Source organism: Macaca thibetana, chromosome 14 (assembly GCF_024542745.1).
Source record: "Macaca thibetana thibetana isolate TM-01 chromosome 14, ASM2454274v1, whole genome shotgun sequence".
NCBI lineage: Eukaryota > Metazoa > Chordata > Mammalia > Primates > Cercopithecidae > Macaca > Macaca thibetana.
Window position 1 is genome coordinate 6,162,025 of NC_065591.1, and position 18,539 is coordinate 6,180,563.

The 18,539-nt window shown below is 52.8% G+C and overlaps 2 protein-coding genes across 3 annotated transcripts in view; both read right to left on the reverse strand.

Moving 5' to 3' along the window:
• Positions 1–18,539, reverse strand: part of IGHMBP2 (immunoglobulin mu DNA binding protein 2) — a 556,281-nt gene that overhangs the window by 517,960 nt on the left and 19,782 nt on the right. The gene's annotated exons all lie outside the window — the stretch shown is intronic.
• The window catches only part of LRP5 (LDL receptor related protein 5), a 140,714-nt gene that overhangs the window by 29,986 nt on the left and 92,189 nt on the right, over positions 1–18,539 (reverse strand). The window contains exons 8-13 of one of the 2 annotated variants that reach the window (XM_050758106.1): positions 17,447–17,663; positions 14,541–14,830; positions 10,821–11,047; positions 9,357–9,541; positions 6,964–7,287; positions 4,510–4,709 (exon numbers count right to left, since the gene is read on the reverse strand). In XM_050758106.1, coding sequence (XP_050614063.1) covers positions 4,510–4,709; positions 6,964–7,287; positions 9,357–9,541; positions 10,821–11,047; positions 14,541–14,830; positions 17,447–17,663 — 1,443 coding nt within the window. Of the gene's footprint in view, positions 1–4,470; positions 4,710–6,963; positions 7,288–9,356; positions 9,542–10,820; positions 11,048–14,540; positions 14,831–17,446; positions 17,664–18,539 lie in introns of both variants that reach the window. The other variant, XM_050758105.1, reaches the window with a different exon arrangement.

Here is an 18,539-nt window from a genome sequence, read left to right on the forward strand (position 1 = left end):
AGGATGGTCTCGATCTCCTGACCTCGTGATCCGCCCGTCTCGGCCTCCCAAAGTGCTGGGATTACAGGCTTGAGCCACCGCGCCCGGCCTGAGCTTTCTTTTTAATGTTAAGTACAAATACTTACAATTAGTGCAAACTTTCTTACCAGAATCCTATGCAACACCACAGGCAACACGCCTTTTCCTCACTAGAAGAAAACCTTCACCATGGAAGGAAATGTTTAGAGCGGCTTATTCACGACAACCAGAGGAGGAAGCGACCTGGCACCCGTGGATGGATAAATAACAACATGTGGTCCGTACATCCATACCATGATTTTTTTTGAGACGGGGTCTCACTGTGTTGCCCAGGCTGGACGGCAGAGGCACAATCTTGGTTCACTGCAACCTCTCCCTCCCGGGTGCAAGCAATTCTCCTGCCTCAGCCTCCTGAGTAACTGGGATTACAGGTGCGCACCACCACACCCAGCTAATTTGGTACTTTTAGTAGAGCCAGTGTTTCACTATGTTGGCCAGGCTGGTCTCAAACTCCTGACCTCAAGTGATCTGCCCATCTGAGACTCCCAAAGTACTGGGATTAGAGGGTGTGAGCCACCACACCAGCCCTTACAATGGGTTATTACTCAGGCTTAATTTAAGGAAGGAAATCCTGACACAGGCTGCAACACAGATGAACCTTGAGGACACCATGCCACGTGAAAAAAGCTAGTTACAGAAGGGCAAATATTGGTCTAATTCCACTTACATGTGGTACCTAGAGAAGGCAGAGAGAGACAAAGTAGAATGGTGGCTGTGAGAGCGAGATGAGGAGTGTGTTTAATGCACAGTTTCGGTCCGAGAAGGTGAAGTAGTCTGGAGATGAATGGCGGTGGTGGTTACCATGTGAACTGACTGAATGCCACTGAACTGTCCACTGCAGAATAGGTAAAATGGGCTCACGCCTGTTATCTCAGTACTTTGGGAGGCCGAGGTGGACGGGCTGCTTGAGTCCAGTTTGAGGCCAGCCTGGGCAACACGGTGAAATCTGTCTCTACATAAAATACCATTAGCCAGGTATGGAGGTGCACAACTTGCGCCTGGGAGGTGAAGGCTGCAGCGAGCCAAGAGCCCACCACTGCACTCCAGTCTGGGCGACAGGGCAAGACCTTGTCTCAAAACAAGGCCGGTCACAGTGGCTCACACCTGTAATCTCAGCACTTTGGGAGGCTGAGGCGGGCGGATAACCAGGTTAGAAGTTCGAGACCAGCCTGGCCAACATGGTGAAACCCCGTCTCTGCTAAAAAATACAAAAATTAGCTGGGCATGGTGATGGACCCCTGTAGTCCCAGCTACTCAGGAGGCTGAGGCAGGAGAATCGCTTAAACCTGGGAGGCGGAGGTTGCAGTGAGTCGACACCGCGGCATTCCACTCCAGCCTGGGTGACAGAGTGAGACTCCATCTCAAAAAAGAAAGAAAGACAGAAAGAAAGAAAGAGACAGAAAGGAGAGAGAGAGAGAGAGAAAGTTAAAATGGCTGGGTGTTGTGGCTCATGCCTGTAATCCCAGCACTTTGGGAGGGTGAGGTGGGCGGATGGCTTGAGTCCAGGAGTTGAGACCAGCCTGGGCAACATAGTGGGTCTCTACAATTAAAAAAATCAGCCAGATGTGGTAATGTATGCCTGTAGTTCCAGCTACTAGAGAGGCTGAGGTGAGAGGATCACTGGAGCCAGGAGGCTGAGGCTGCAATGAGCCATGATCGCACCACTGCACTCCAGCCCGGGCACTGGGGTGAGACCCTGTCTCAAAAACAAGAACAAAATAATTAAAATGGTAAATTTTATGTTATGTATATTTACCACAATAAAAAATAAAAACAATAGAAAACAAAAACCTCGGCCAACTGGATGATAATTTAGACACCATCTTTTGGAGGAGCAGGGGGACCCCTGGTAAAGAATCAAAGCCAGCGTCCACAGAGCACGGCGGCTGCAGGAGGCTGCACCCTAGCGACAGACACGAGAGGGGAAAAGCACATTCTCCAAATTAAGTGGAAAACCTTCTGGGTTTTCTTCCAAGTCTTCATCACCTCTGCCTACCAGACACCAGAAAAGAACGCAGCTCCAATGAGACACTAAGGCAATGTACGCCCAGGAGCTTTCCCAGCATGGGAGCCACACATCCATCAATTAACACGTCCCTTTCTCCAAAGGACTCCACGTGACAGTCACCTGTAGCAAGCAAGATGAAAGGAATCCATTTCCACCATCTGCGCCACAACAGAGGCAATGATCACAGCTGCCCAGGAGAGAAGCTCCAGGGAGCTGGGCATGGCTCTGAATTTCAATTCGACTGACTTTTGCCATCAACCAAGGACGCAGACCTCACAGTACAACTCAACTAGAAACTGCTGCGGGAGGAAGGATCTGGTGGAAAGGGGCGTCCAGCCTGTCTGGACAGCACCAGCCTTCAGATGGGGGGCACGACAGCGGAACCGACGGCGGACATGGCGACCCATCTGAAAGTCTTTCCAGACGCTCAGCCTCTCTCTGCCTCAAGAAAGTACCAAGATTTCATCACAATAACACAAGCTCCCACACCGATGCTCGGTGGAGAAAGAGGCCGTGTGGCTCTGTGGTTTTTTTTTGTTTTGTTTTGTTTTGTTTTGAGATGGAGTCTCGCTCTGTTGCCCAGGCTGGAGTGCAATGGCGTGGTCTCAGCTCACTGCAACCTCTGCCTTCCAGGTTCAGCAATTCTCCTGCCTCAGCCTCCTGAGTAGCTGGGACTACAGGTGCTCGCCATCACACCCAGCTAACTTTTGTATATTTAGTAGAGACAGGATTTCACCATGTTGGCCAGGCTGGTCTTGAGCTCCTGACCTCATGATCCACCTGCCTCAGCCTCCCAAAGTGCTGGGATTACATGCGGGCTCTGTAGTTTTTATAAAAGAAGGCTGCTTAGGAGCCAGGCCTGTCCTGGAATTCTACGCTAATGAACCTGTTGTGCCCCATGCTGCAGACTCCAGGTGGGCCTGAGGCCGCCGTGAGCACATCATTCCTGGAACAGGTCACACAAGCCTGATACCGCAAAGTGGTTGCTTCTGCTACAGCAATTGTTTTTTTATTTTTTATTTTTTGAGACGGAGTTTTGCTCTTGTCACCCAGGCTGGAGTGCACTGGTGTGATCTCGGCTCACTGCAACCTCTGCCTCCTGGGTTCAAGTGATTCTCCTGCCTCAGCCTCCTGAGTACCTGGGATTACAGGCACCCACCACCATGCCCAGCTAATTTTTGTATTTTCAGTAGAGATGGGGTTTCACCATGTTGGCCAGGTTGGTCTTGAACTCCTGACCTCGGGTGATCTGCCTACCTCAGCCTCCCAAAGTGCTGGGATTACAGACGTGAGCCACCACACCCAGCCTAGCACTTGTTTTAAAAATGCAAACCTGGCCGGGACGCAGTGGCTCACACCTGTAATCCCAGTTATTCAGGAGGCTAAGGCAGGAGAATCGCTTGAACGTAGGAGGCAGAGGTTGCAGCAAGCCGAGATCACGCCACTGCACTCCAGGCTGGGTGACAGAGTGAGACTCCATTTCAAAAAAAAAAAAAAAAAGCAACTCTGTTCCAACGCAGTGATATATTAGGACAATTTGAGCACAGCACGGTTTCACATTTGCTCATGCACAATTTCCTCCGTGAGACACATTAAGCGAATGTAGAAAACCACAGCCGGCAGGGAACTGCGCAGGGTCACACCCACACACACACCTCCGTCTCTGACCTCCCTGGGCTCACTGCCGGGGCCATGACCCACTCCTCTCCACACCTGGGATGAGAACGTTCCATCTGATTTCCCACAATCCTCCTTCCAGCGCTTCACGAAAACTCACGCACTGCACCCTTCCACACTCGTGAGCCAACTCCAGATCTTCCCAAGGTAAAGTGCTGTATTTATTGCAGTGTTAACGTTTATGAATGCACAGTATTGTGGGATATATCTAACCATTTAATGTGCAAAAGGCGCTCTGCTATTTACCAGGTTCCTCTCTTCTCTTACATGTCACTGACGGAGATTTTGGGGGTTGTGCCCTGGTCCCCTTTTTCCTATGATTCGTGTCATTTTTACTGTGCGATTTTGCAGTGTGGTGACTTTTAGAAGCACATATACTGCATCGTAGCAGAAATGACTGTACAATTCCTACAAAATAAAGGATAAACCTAGATTAACCAGTACCAACTACCCCTGCATGACTCAAGACCACTTTTCTTTCTGGGAAAGAAAAAAGTCCTGTGGGGTTTGACCCCACCATGACTACTTAAACTACTAAGAAACCCAGTTTCTACAGATAATCACAGTCTCGGGGTTCCACGCAGCTCAGGGCTATACCCCGTGACTATGTAATCGAAGCCCAAGTCATCGTTCACCCAGAACCAAGTTCTGTTTCCTGCCTCTGCTAAGGACAAGGGCAGCAGCCTGGAAACCAGCAAGAGGCGCACCTTGGGAAGCACCCCGCACCCTTCCAACGGGGCACCTGCCTGGGTCCCATCGTCCTTGGCTCGCTTGATGTTCTGGCGCCCGTCCACCCAGTAGATGAACTTGTCCAGTGGGTCATAGTCGATGGCTTTGACGTTCCTCAGCCCATGCAGGGGCAGGATGAGATCCGGGCTGTGCTGGTCGTCCGGGATCATCCGACTGATGGCAGATTTCTGGCTGAACAGCAAGAAGGTGGTGGGCGCTAGAGGAGGCAAAGATAGGGCTGCAGGTGGGTGTCTGGAAGCCAAAGAGGAGCTGGCGGGCGGGACAGAACACCACTTGACTACAACAGGTGGCTCAGCATCCACCCCGCTGGAGGTCCACGGGAAAGATGGGGGGACGAGGGCTGTTTCTCGGGGGTGCACCATGGGGAATTTCATTCTCCATGTCATATGTGTCTCTGCTGTTTCAAAGTACAAGTTTTATTTTTGAAATAGATTATTTATTTATTTATTTTGAGACGGAGTCTCGCACTGTTGCCCAGGCTAGACGATCTTGGCTCACTGCAAGCTCCGCCTCCCGGGTTCACGCCATTCTTCTGCCTCAACCTCCCAAGTAGCCAGGACTACAGGGCCCGCCACCACACCCAGTTAATTTTTTGTATTTTTAGTACAGACGGGGTTTCACTGGGTTAGCCAGGATGGTCTTGATCTCCTGACCGCATGATCCGCCCGCCTCGGCCTCCAAAGTGCTGGGATTACAGGTGTGAGCCACTGCGCCCTGCATTTATTTATTTGAGACAGAGTTTCGCTCTTGTTGTCCAGGCTAGAGTGCAGTGGCACAAACTCGGCTCACCTGAAACTTCTCCTTCCCAAGTTCAAGCAATTCTCCTGTCTCAGCCTCCCGAGTAGCTAGGATTACAGGTGTGCCCCACCATGCCTGGCTAATTTTTTATTTTTAGTAGAGATGGGGTTTCACCATATTGGCCAGGCTGATCTTGAACTCCTGACCTCGGGTGATCCGCCCACCTCAGCTTCCCAAATTGCTAGGATTACAGCCGTAAGCCACCACGCCCAGCCCAATAAATTTATTTTTAAATGATGAAAACTTAAGACAGAAGGCAGGTAATGGTGTGAACATTGGTGGTGGAATGGTAGTGAAACTCGTACCCATGACTGTGTGTGCAGTTTGCTATGTGCCTATGTGTACACCAGTGAACTGCAGAAAACCGGGCACAGTCAACGACAAGCCCAGGAGGAGACTCTCCTCGAGGGTGTCAGTGAGCAGCATGTGCCACCACAGGGCAGCCCCGGAATCAAGCTGGGCCTCCTCTCAGTGCACTGGCAGCAGGACCGGAAGAACCAGCTCTCTAGCAGGACCAGGACATCCAGCGGCCTCTCCCTCTCGGCAGCAAACAGAGTCCTGGCCTGAGTCCTGCCTGGGTTCAGAAGCTGTGGCACTTCGGGCTATGGTGACTGGTCCGAAATCCAAGTCACTGCACCAGGTCTGCCGGGCACAGGAAGGGGTCTCTGAGTCATGGCAACCCCTCCTTGCCATGGGTTACCTGCATGTCCGTTTGACTCTCCAAGATCATGGCCCCAGGGAGGCATGGTGAGCAACAGCACTAAAGACAGTCCAGGCATGGAAAGTCCCAGACTCTGGCCCAGGCCCATCTCCTGCCAGCCTGGGCCTCGAACAGCCCCTTAACCTTTGCAAGCCTCAAGTTCCCCATTCATGCAGCTGGGACAGGCAAGACCAGCCCTGCCGGTGCCCAGGTCTACATGAGACTCCAACGGGGCCTGGATGACAAACAGCTTTATAAACGATCAAGTTCTGCGTCGGGAATCATAACCAGCTCACTGCTGATGTCATGGGGGAAGAGCCTGCCAACAGGAAGCACATGTCCTCCAGAGGGGCCATAGGAAAGTCACTCTTCTCATCACTGACATGAGAACAAAGAGGCTCACCTGCTTCCGAGGGTCAGGGCAAAAATTCCCCGAACTGATCCAGGCTGCCTGGCAAGGGTGTTCAGGAGCAGGGACTCTTGAGCCAGCCTGCCACAGTCAACCCTGGCTCAACCCGCTCCGGTCGTATGGCCTTGGGTGGGTTGCCACACCTCTCTGTGCGTCGGGTTCCTTGTATGTGAGATGGGACCATGCTACTCCCCACCCTCCAGGCTTGACGAGTAAATGAGCGCTGTGGAAAGCACTCAGCATCCTGCTGGCAGTATGAGCGAGCGCCCTTCCCCCGTGACTGGCTTTCACACCCAAAGATCCTTTCCGAGACCTGCCAGCTGAGGGGTTTTGGCCATTTACCTGTGTCCTGATGAAGCAACAAGTCCACCCAGCCTGGACCTGGACCTTCAGGTAGCATCATGCAGCTTGTGCAGTGCACAACCTACCCAACCATCTATGTACACCCAGGAACCCCAGATGAGAAACTTCTTTCAGTGTCAGCTCCCAGAACCAGTCTGATCTAACGAGGGAGTGAGGTGCAGGGGACCGCGAGGCACTTACGGCTGCAGTTGCGGCTGCTGGGGTCCAGGGTGTGGTGTGAGGCACAGCCGCAGCGGTGGCCGCCGGGGATGGCAAGGCACAGCTGCCCGCACTGCCCGTTGTTGTGCATGCAGTCGTTGAGGCCATCCTGGCGGGAGGAGTGGAACACCAGGATGTCCATCACGAAGTCCAGGTGGCCCTGGATGAGGGTGCGGTTCCGGCCGCTGGTCTTGTCAGCCCGCTCGATGCTGTGCAGATTCCAGTCCGTCCAGTAGATATAATCGCTGTACTGCGTCAGACCGAACGGGTGCGGGAGGTCGTCGGCAATCACAACCCGCTCCTGACCTGCATGGACACACACAGGCACGGTGTCAGCAACAGCACAGCCAGGCCACAGAGCACAGGGCGCCCTGAGGGACAAGCCGGAGTTCAACCCTGCAGCCTAGCGACCACGTGAGTGCCTTAAAGTGTTTGGCCACCTTGGAAAACTGGCAAGATCCACTGAAGAGCAGGCAGGATCTACTAAAATTAAGTGACCTGGCTACAGTCACACAGTTGCTAAGCGGCAGGGCCGGATTACCACCCAGGCAGGCAACGAGGCTCTATGTTCCTGTGTTCACCATGTCAGGCCTGGCTATGCATCCTTCACTCCCGCAGCAACAAGCCCGGGCCTTCCATGTTATTATTCAAGCACTCAGTAAACATCCGGAGCGTTTAAGTCCAAAACACTGTACGTACAGCAGAATGACGGCCAGGCTGCAATGCACATGGCCACCCTCACTGGCAGGGTCACATGAATTTCCAGGGCTTTTGCTGGTTTTCATCTGAGTCTGTCCTCACTCCGGGGTGATTAATGAGCTTAATCATTTCAGGCAACCATAGCTGTGCTGTGACCGGTTTCTCGCCTGGCAACAGGTTTGCATGCGGCCTGGATGAGCTGGGTCATGGGATTCCCTGCAGAGCTGGTGACAGTCACGAAGTCACGTGCAAACCTAGGTACTGGCATCACAAGCCAGGGTGCAGCCCACCCCCAGCAGCAACCGGGACACGGGGTTCAAGTGCCAGCTCTGCCTATGCAGTACGTGGGACAAGGCATGCAGCTGGCCGATGCCCCAGCCTCCTCATCTGTAAAATGGGCACAACACGCCCACCGCAGATGGCGAGTAGCAGTGGTGGGCAGAAGCCAAATTCTTGCTGCCATTCCTGAGCGGTTCGACATGGCTGATGTGCTCAGAGGTTCTGCTATGGTCAAGGTCACCAAAGGTCCCTCTGCCAGGGGCCAAAAGTCAGGGATGCCCAGGTGACCCCCTCCTCCCTTGTCTGCCCTCAAGCCAAGGGCTGCCTGGGGGCTTGGACCTGAGCCCTCAGAGTTTTTTTATTTTCTTCTTTTTTTTCTTTTTTTTGAGACAGGGTCTCACTCTATTGCCCAGGCTGGAGTGCAGTGGCACGATCATAGCTCACCACAGCCTCAGCCTCCTGGGCTCAAGCAATCCTCCCATCTGACCTCCCAAGTAGCTAGGACTACAGGCATGAACCACCATGCCCAGCTAAGTTTTTAAAAAATTTTTTGTAGAGATGGGGTCTCACTACATTACCCAGGCTGGTCTTGAACTCCTGGGCTTAAACCATCTGCCCGCCTTGGCCTCACAAAGTGCTGGGATTACAGGTATGAGCCACTGCACCTGGCCCTTCAGAGCATCTGCCCGTGACCTTCCACTCTCCCGACTTGGCAGGGGGGATGGGGGTCCCTTTGTTGAGCATGGTGGCTCCTGTCACCTGCCATATCACCCAGGACAGCTAACATAACTACTCTAGCAGAACAGAGTGTGCAGTCCCCTGCTCTGGGTTCAAATCCTGCTCCTGCCGCTGTGTGACTTGGGATAGGTTTTTTTTTTCAAACTTCCCTGAGCTTCATTCTCATGATCTGGAGAAAGGAGATGAGAGCACCAGCCCCTGGGTCCCAGGACACTCCCAGCACAATCCGCACACACGGTGGGGCTCAGGGCTGGGTGGGGATTGAGTGCCGGCCCTGGTGTCTCGGGGGGATCCTGAACTCACCAGCTCTGTGACCTAAGGCAAGTCATGTGGCTTCCTCAGGCCTCAGCTTCCCCAGCAATGAAAACCTCCACCACGTGTGTTAGAGTCCTGGCACAGGGATTAGCTGGGACCTGGTGCTCAGCAGGTGCACAGGAAACAGCTGTCACCAGAGCCTCTCCCAACACAACTGCAGCACGGCACCCAGGGGTGGACAGGGACAACCCCCACAGCAGAGGGTGAGGCTGCTGGGCAGTCGAAGGTGTGGCCACAGCTCCTGGCAGGTTGGGGAATTGCAGGCCACAGGGCATGTGCAGCAGGGTGGCCAACGTCCAGCTGCCCCGCCCTCCACGACCAGCAGGCCCCGGCCCGGCCCTCACCCAGCATGTTGGACGACTCGATCATGTTGGTGTCCAGGTCGGTCCAGTAGAGGCGCTGGTCAGCATAGTCAATGGTGAGGTCGTTGGCCCGGCCCACCTTGTCCACCAGCGTCATGCAGTTGGTCCCGTCCATGAAGGCCCGCACGATCCTCGGCTTGCCGCCCCACTCGGTCCAGTAGATGTAGCTGGAAGGCACAAGGGAGAAGGGGCGGCTAGGTGAGTCCACTCTCACCGCAGGACAGCGGGTGGCGGAGGGATGCAACTGCCCCCATCTCTTCAGCTCAGCCCTCCCCGTCCTGGAGAAAGCCACGCGCAGGAAGCAGGGAAGGGTGAGACCCTCGCCCCCTGCCACACACATATCCCTCCAGGGGTGGTCACTGGGCCACCTCCCTGAATTCCCACAGTGGCTCACTTGTAAGGCGAGTAAATACCCATGTACAGACACAAAAACAGGCGCACAGACAGGGTGAGTGTGTGCTGGAACATCCCCCTAAGCTTGGCCGGATGTTGGGGACACGGCAGAAACCAGGATGGACACGAGCACATCACAAAACAAGACCTCAGGGCAGGGGAGGCCTTGCAGGATCCGGACGTAAACTCGGCTCTGGGCTCCTCCCGCAGCAGCCCCTCCTTCCCTCTTCTTTTAGCAGATCCAGAGGAGGAAATGCACATCCTCATTTCAGAATTTTCTAACTTTGACCTGCCCTTGCTCTAAAACCTGGACCTCTTTCTATGTCCTGCCATCCTGAAGTCTTCCTTCCTTCCCTAGCAGAACAGGTGACAGGCAGGGACTGGGCTGCTGCACACATCACAGATGCTTTACGGGCTGGTCACTGTGCCCACTGCACAGAAAAGAAAACTCAAGTCCAGAGAGACGCCCCCCACAACTGGGGCCTGTCTGACCCCAGTGCCCAAGGCATGGCCGCCAGGATGCCCGGCAGCTACAAGCACGTTTACTTCTCGAGGTGAGTCCTAAGCTGTGGCTCAGTAGCCTCCAAGAGGCCATTTCGGAGGAGCCTGAAGTCCGGGGACCTCAAAGTCGATTCTGGATCATGGTTTTAGCAAAAGAGTACAAAGCAAGGAGGCCTGGTTGGGAGCCTGAGACAGCACTTCCTGGTCCAGCCCTGCTCTAACTGGGTATGTGACCTTAGGAAAGTCACTTGGTTTCTCTGAGCCTGTTTCTGCATCTGTAAAACTGACACAGATACCTGCCCTATGCAGGCTCCATGGACGCTTTGGTGAGACGGCCCAGGTGAAAGCAGCCAGCACTGGGCCTGACACAGCCTCAGCCCCTGCTCCACGAATGAACTCCATGACCTCTGAGGGTCCTACCAGTCCTGGACATCATCAAGGCTAATCACCGAGGGCCACAGGGGCAGCCTGCCACCTCGCCCAGTTGGCACCCCCGCACTGTCTCATACAGAGAGGTGGACACGAGGACACACGGGACAGGCAAACCCTTACCCTTTGGTCGGATCCAGGGCCAGCGACCTCGGGTTGTCCAAGTCCCTCCACACGAGGACTTGCCGGAACTGCCCGTCCAGCCGCGCCACTTCGATCCTGTTGGTCCCGGTGTCGGCCCAGTAGAGGTTCTTGCCCATCCAGTCAACGGCCATGCCCTCGGGGTAGTCAAGGCCGAACTCCACCACGTGCTCCACCGAGCTCCCATTCATGAAGGCGCGGCTGATGGTCTGGCAGCAGGTGAGGAGGAAAAGGGCCACGTTTTAGGAACAAGCATCTTTTTGTCTTTTTTTTTGAGACAGAGTTTCACTCTTCTTGCCCAGCCTGAAGTGCAATGGTGCGATCTCAGCTCACTGCAACCTCTGCCCCCTGGGTTTAAGCGATTCTCCTGCCTTAGCCTCCCAAGGAGGTGGGTGCCCGCCACCACGCCCAGCTAATTTTTTTGTATTTTTAGTTGAGATAGGGTTTCACCAGGTTGGCCAGGCTCGTCTGGAACTCCAGACCTCAGGTAATCCACCTGCTTCAGCCCCCCCAAAGTGCTGGGATTACAGGCATGAGCCACCGCGCCCAGCCAGAACCAGCGTGTTTTGTAGACATCTCCCGAGACGCTTGGCCACCAGGAGCAGCTACTGAACACATTCTGGACAGGATCACCAACATTCAAGTTTTTAAATGAACGTTTGAAATTTAGCAAGACACTTTTTTGGAAAAAGCAACTTGGGAAATTTTATATACATATATAATATATAATATATAAATGTGTATTTATAAATATATGACATACATTTATAAATATACATTTATATAATATTTTAAAATTATATATCTGATATTTATAAATATATAACATATATTATATATATATTTTTTTGTTTTCCCCACGCAGACAGGTCTTGCTCTGTCGCTCAGCTTGGAGTGCAGTGGTGTAATCTCAGGTCACTGTAGCATCAACCTCCTGGGGCTCAAGCAATCCTCCCAACTCAGCCTCCTGGGTAGCTGGGACTACAGCTGTGTACCACTATGCCCGACTTATTAAAAAAGTTTTTTGTAGAGATGGGGTCTCACTATGTTGCCCAGGCTGGTCTCAAACTTCTGGGCTCAAGTGATCCTCCTGCCTCAGCCTCCCAAAGTGTTGGGATTACAGGCATGAGCCACGGTGCCCGGCTGTAACCAGCACATAGATAATAAAAGAACAGTTAAGCCTAAAAGGGAACATCTGTGCAGTGGAGTATTTCATACATTTAAAAGATTGTGCCAAAGAGTTTTTCATAGCGTCATCAAATACCTGTTGTAACGTCAAGTGAAAAAATCAGGAGACAGAATTCTGTGTAGCATACGTCTGTGATGATGAGAAATGCTATCTTAGAGAAAAAAGACTTGAAGGCAATATGCTGAGGTGTCAACAACGGTCGTCTCTGGCTGGAGAGGTTATGGACAATTTTTATTTTTTATACTTTTCTATATATTTCTTTTTTTTTTTTTTTTTTTTTTTTTTTGAGACGGAGTCTCGCTCTGTCGCCCGGGCTGGAGTGCAGTGGCGCCATCTCGGCTCACTGCAATCTCCGCCTCGCGGATTTACGCCATTCTCCTGCCTCAGCCTCCCGAGTAGCTGGGACCACAGGCGCCCGCCACCTCGCCCGGCTAGTTTTTTGTATTTTTTAGTAGAGACGGGGTTTCACCGTGTTCGCCAGGATGGTCTCGATCTCCTGACCTTGTGATCCGCCCGTCTCGGCCTCCCAGAGTGCTGGGATTACAGGCTTGAGCCACCGCGCCCGGCCTTATTTTCTTTTTTTTACAAAGAACGCTTGTGACTTAAAGTCATAAAAAATCTTTTAAAGATATGTAATACAAATAGTAAAATAGGCCGGGCATAGTGGCTCACACCTGTAATCCCAGCACTTTGGGAAGCTGAGGCAGGCGCTTGAGCCTAGGAGTTTGAAACCAGCCTGGGCAACATGGGGAAACCCTGTCTCCACAACATAAAAATCAGCCAGGTGTAGTGGTGTGTGCCTGTAGTCCCAGCTACTAGGGGGGCTGAGGTGGGAGGATCACTAGAGCCCAGGAGGTCGAGGCTGCAGTAAGCTGAGATTACACCACTGCACTCCAGCCTGAGTGACAGAGGGAGACCCTATCTCAAAAAAAAAACAAACAAAAATCCAGAAAACAAATAGTAGAATAATAAATGAGCAAACATTGTAGTTGTCCAATACTTTAGAACAGAGGTCAGCACACTTTTTCTGTAAAGGGGCGGATGGTACATAGTTTAGGCTTTAGAACCCATACAGATCTGCCACAACTCAACTCAGCAGCACAAAAACTGCCGCAGACAATCTACAAACAAATGCGCTTTGGTGTGCACCAATCAAATTTTCTTTTTTTTTTTTTTTGAGACAGAGTTTTGTTCTTGTTGCCCAGGCTGGAGTGCGATGGTGCCATCTCGGCTCACCACAACCCCCGCCTCCCAGGTTCAAGTGAGTCTCCTGCCTCAGCCTCCCAAGTAGCTGGGATTACAGGCGTGCACCGCCATGCCCGGCTAATTTCTTTTGTATTTTTAGTAGAGATGGGGTTTCTCCATGTTGGTCAGGCTGGTCTCAAATTCCCAACCTCAGGCGATCCGCCCCCCTCGGCCTCCCAAAGTGCTGGGATTACGGGCGTGAGCCACTGCACCCAGCCACGAATCAAACGTTCTTTACAGAATCAGAAGGCCAGCCCATGGACCAGTTTAGTAAACCCTTCTTTAGAGGCAAAAAGTCTTTCTAGGCCAGGCGCAGTGGCTCACACCTGTCATCGCAGCACTTTGGGAGGCTGAGGCGGGCAGATCACCTGAGGTCAGGAGTTCAAGACCAGCCTGGCCAACATGGTGAAATCCTGTCTCCACTAAAAATACGAAAAAGCTAGCTGGGCATGGTGGCACGTGCCTGTAATCTCAGTTACTCAGGAGGCTGAGGCAGGAAAATCGCTTGAACCCGGGAGGCGGAGGTTGCAGTGAGCTGAGATCATGCTACTGTACTCCAGCCTGGGCGACAGAGCAAGACTCCGTCTCAAAAAAAAAAAAAAAAGTCTTCCTGTATTTGTCCTGAATGTTTATATTTGCACTATAAATGAAGAAAGAGTCTGCAAAGCAAACGGGCAGTGACGAGGGAGCGGGTGGAGTCTCTGAAGTCAAGCTCAACAGACAACAAACATTTCACATTCACACAAGCATTTCACAAAAGCCCTTGTGTGTGTCTACCGGATTTGCTCACTATAATCATCTATTTTTTAAAAAATAAGCTTGCTCATATTTGATTAGCTTGAATTGAGTTACAATAAATATGACAGGCCGGGCGCGGTGGCTCAAGCCTGTAATCCCAGCACCTTGGGAGGCCGAGATGGGCGGATCACGAGGTCAGGAGATCGAGACCATCCTGACTAACACGGTGAAACCCCGTCTCTACTAAAAAATACAAAAAACTAGTCAGGCGAGGTGGCAGGCGCCTGTAGTCCCAGCTACATGGGAGGCTGAGGCAGGAGAATAGTGTAAACTCGGGAGGCGGAGCTTGCAGTGAGCTGAGATCCGGCCACTGCAAACAGCCCGGGCGACAGAGCAAGACTCCGTCTCAAAAATAAATAAATAAATAAATATGACAGTGCTTTAAGAAAAGTGTCTGAAGCCCTTGAGGCAGGAACAGAGGCAAGGTTTTCCCATACAGGCTGCCTGCGTGCACGTCTGGCCCACGCTACCTTCAGGCTGACGTCTGTCCAGTAGATGTGGTTGTTGGACACATCGAAGTCCAGGGCTGAGGCCTCCTTGACGCCCGTGAGCGGGATGGCCACGTCGTTGTTGTTGGTCTCAAGGGAGATCCTGTGGATGGCGGCTCTGCTGGTAAAGACCAAGAAGGCCTCGGGCACGATGCAGGTCTTCATGTCACTCAGCAGCTCCAGGCCGATGGGGCAGCCACACCGGGTTGCGTGGGGCGTGAAGAAGCACAGGTGGCTGCACCCCCCGTTCCTGTCCGCACACGGGTTGGTTCCTGGAAGCGAACACAGAGGCTCCAATCTAAACACCACCAGCCCAGCAGGGAAAGGGGTGTGGCCAAGCCACCAAGTGAATGCCACCGTGAGCCACACAGCTCAGGGGTGCTGAGCTCAGGACTCACCCCCGGGTTGGGTTCGACCTCATGGCTGGGCTGGGCTGTGATTATCGTTCCCCTGGCCAGGCTCAACCCTCAAACACACACACACATTTCACCTGAAAGCCAGGATGGAACAAAAGCTCCAATGTGCACAGCTGTATTTCTGCCACACGTCAAACAGGGACAGTAGCTGGGGGTGGCAGGAACATGCCTGGCAATGGCAACCAAGTTCTCCCCTGGTACAGTCAAGGGTCAGTATCAGTAACAGCAGTGCAGGCTCTGACCAGACCTTGTCAGGCACCAGGCACTGGTCCCAGAGAGTCACCTGCCTGAACTCACTCCATCCACCTTGGAGGTAGGAGCTATTTTCATCACAATGCCCATTTTTCATTCGAGGAAACTGAAGTGCAGAGAGGCTGCTGAAGGGAGCGTGGTCAGGAAGTAAGGGAGCAGCACCGCGAGAGTGCCAGCCCAGTGGTCCAGCCTCCTGGCCTGCGCTCCGGCCCAGGAACAAAACAGTTAACGCCTTGGGGCAGGGACCGTGCGAGTCCTTGGGGCCTCGGCTCCTGAGAGTCCCAGCTAGGCCCTTCCTCCGATTCACAGACATTCCCGGCAACCCTGAAAACTCACGTTCACCCAGCAGGACAAAAGCTGCCTCTTTTTCACACAGAACAGACAGCATTTGTTTATTTTTGGCCAGTCTGTTAATTTCACTCATCAACCAAAGTGCTGTTAAAATTGGCTTTAATTTAGTGTTAAATATTTAAGCCAAAAAAAGAATCTTTTTCCCCATCTCCTTTAGTAAACCATGGGATGAGATGGGAGGGGGAAGAAGCCCAATTTCTCAGCTTTAAATCACACCCCCATGGAGGCACCCTTTTGTCTTGTATCTCTGGGGTTTATTTTTTTTCTTCGAACAATCCCTCACAGGTCAGTCTCACCTTCCACGGTGGATAAATGCTTTTTTTTTTTTTTTTTTTTTTTTTTTTTGAGACAGGGTCTCACTCTGTCACTCAGGCTGGAGTGCAGTGACATGATCTCAGCTCACTGCAACCTCATGCCACCATGCCCGGCTAATTTTATGTAATTTTTTTTTTCTGGTAGAGATGAGGTCTCTCTTATGTTGCCCAGGGGAGACACTCTCAAATTCCTGGGCTCAAGTGATCCTCCTGCCTCAGCCTTCCAAAGTTCTGGGATTTCAGGCATGCGCCACCGCACCTGGTATAAATGTTCTTTTTTTTTTTTTCTTTTTCTTTTTGAGACAGGGTCTCGCTCTATTGCCCAGGTGGAGGGCAGTAGTACAATATCGGCTCACTACAACCTCCACCTCCTGGGTTCAAGCAATTTTCCTGCCTCAACCTCCCGAGTAGCTGGGATTATAGGCGTGTGACACCACACCCAGCTAATTTTTTTTTTTTTTTTTTTTTACTTTTAGTAGAGATGGGGTTTCATGTTGGTCAGGCTGGTTTCAAACTCCTGACCTCAAATGATCTGCCTGCCTCAGCCTCCCAAAGTGGTGGGATTTCAGATGTGAGCCACTGCCCCGGCATGAATGTATTTTTAAAGGAGGCTGGGAAAACTAAATTCCTGGATTCCATCCTCTGCATGAGGACTGGAGGGTGCGACGAAGGCTGTGACGGAAGCACTCACTGCTCCTGGGGTCGCCCGCACTGCCTCAGCTCCAGGCCTCTGCGGGGCTGTCCTTTCTGCCCCAACCTGCTCCCTCAACTCCCAGCTCCCTCGTATTTTAAAGTCAGGGATCTACCATCACAGCTAACATCACATCCACCCCACGGGGAGCAGAGTCAATCCAGGCATCTCACCCAGGACTGCAGGCAATGCAGCAGCAAGCACCACGTCCCCTGTCCTCTCATCCTTCATCAAGATTTACTGAGTGACTCTGACAAGCAGGTGCAGCACAGGACCCCAGGCCCCAGCCAGACACAGAGCCCCTGCCGCACCTGGACGCTGCTCTCTCCAGTGTAACTCTCTCACCTTTTCAGGAAGAGACAAATCATCGTGCCGGACAACGACCCCCTCGGGGAGCGTACTGCGGATCCTGGCTTTCAGGTGAAAGGTACGTGTGCATTGGCCACAGGGGCAACAAGCACAGCCCAGCCCAGGCAGACCCAGCAGTGAGTCCTGAGCCCAGCACCTGTGAGTTGCACAGCTCTGCCTCCCGCTCCCCAGTGTAAGTAAGGCATGGAACTACATTCGCAGACAGGGTCACTCTGGGCACAAAGACTCCCGGCCAGGGCCAGGCACATAGCATGGGACAAATGTTAGTCACTTTCTAACCATTGTTCCCGACATTCCTAGTCCATAACCACTCCCTAATCAACATTCTTGGTCCCTTCCCATCTGTCCTTGCCCAGATACTGTCACCTTTCCTGTCCTGCCCTTCCCCAGGGCGGGGCACCTCAGCTCAACACTTATGCCCACGCTTGGACCCGTCACTTCCTCCTCATGGAAGTCTGCATGGCTGAGCCATGGCTTGCGCCCCCCTGGACTCACCGACGACCTTGGCCACATTCACGGCTTTGAGCCCCATCAGGTCGGGCAGCTGGTCAATGATGACGTCCCGGCTGGCCTTGACCTTGTGTACCCGCTCAATGCTGCGGCGCTGCCAGTCAGTCCAGTAGATAAAATCCCCCAGCAGCGTGAAACCGAAAATGTGCGGGAGCTTGTCCTCCAGGAGGGTCCGCCTCTTTGTCCCATCGACATTGATCACCTGCAGACAGCAGAGATACAGGTCTGGAAGGGCCAGGGCCATGCCAACAAGAACCAACCCTAACCCTCCCTGGGGCCTGAGCTGCTCCAAACAAGATGGGTTCAGTGCCCAAGAGTCTCAACTTCACCCGCACCGTGCCAGGTGCCATAGAACACCAGGTATAATGGTTCCCCAGGGGTGCCAGATAAATGACGCTTTCTTTAGTTTTTTTTTTTTTTTTTTTTTTTTTTTTTGAGATTTTGAGACAGTCTCCCTCTGTTGCCCAGGCTGGAGTGCAGTAGCAAGATCTCAGCTCACTGCAACCTCCACCTCCTGGGTTCAAGTGTTTCTCCTGCCTCAGCCTCCCAAGTAGCTGGGATTACAGGTGCCTGCCACCACGCCTGGCGAATTTTTGTATTTTTGGTTGGCCAGGCTGGTCTCAAACTCCTGACCTCAAGTGATCCGCCCTCCTCAGCCTCCCAAAATGCCAGGATTCCAGGCGTGAGCCACTGCGCCTGGCATTTTCACTAGGATGCCACATCCCCAGCTGATAGAGCAGTGACAGGGCCAGATGAAGATCCCTTTCCCATAGCCTCCCCCACCTGTGCTGGGATGAGCAGCAAGCTTTGGAACAGACCAGGCAAGCAGGTGTCCTCTCCCAACCACTGCAGACTGACAGGCAGCGGCTGCCTGGAGAACCAGGGTGTGCTCTGCAGGAAGGAGTCCTGGGATCAATTAGCAATGCCTGCCCCAGGTGCAGCAATCCGGACGGCTCCAGATCACACCCACCACACAGAGCAACTGCAAGACCTGGGGCAGGACCTGGAGCAAATGCAAGGACCTGGGGCAAGGTTCTCCCACTTCTCTGTGAACTCATTTCCTGGTGGGTTAGGACGC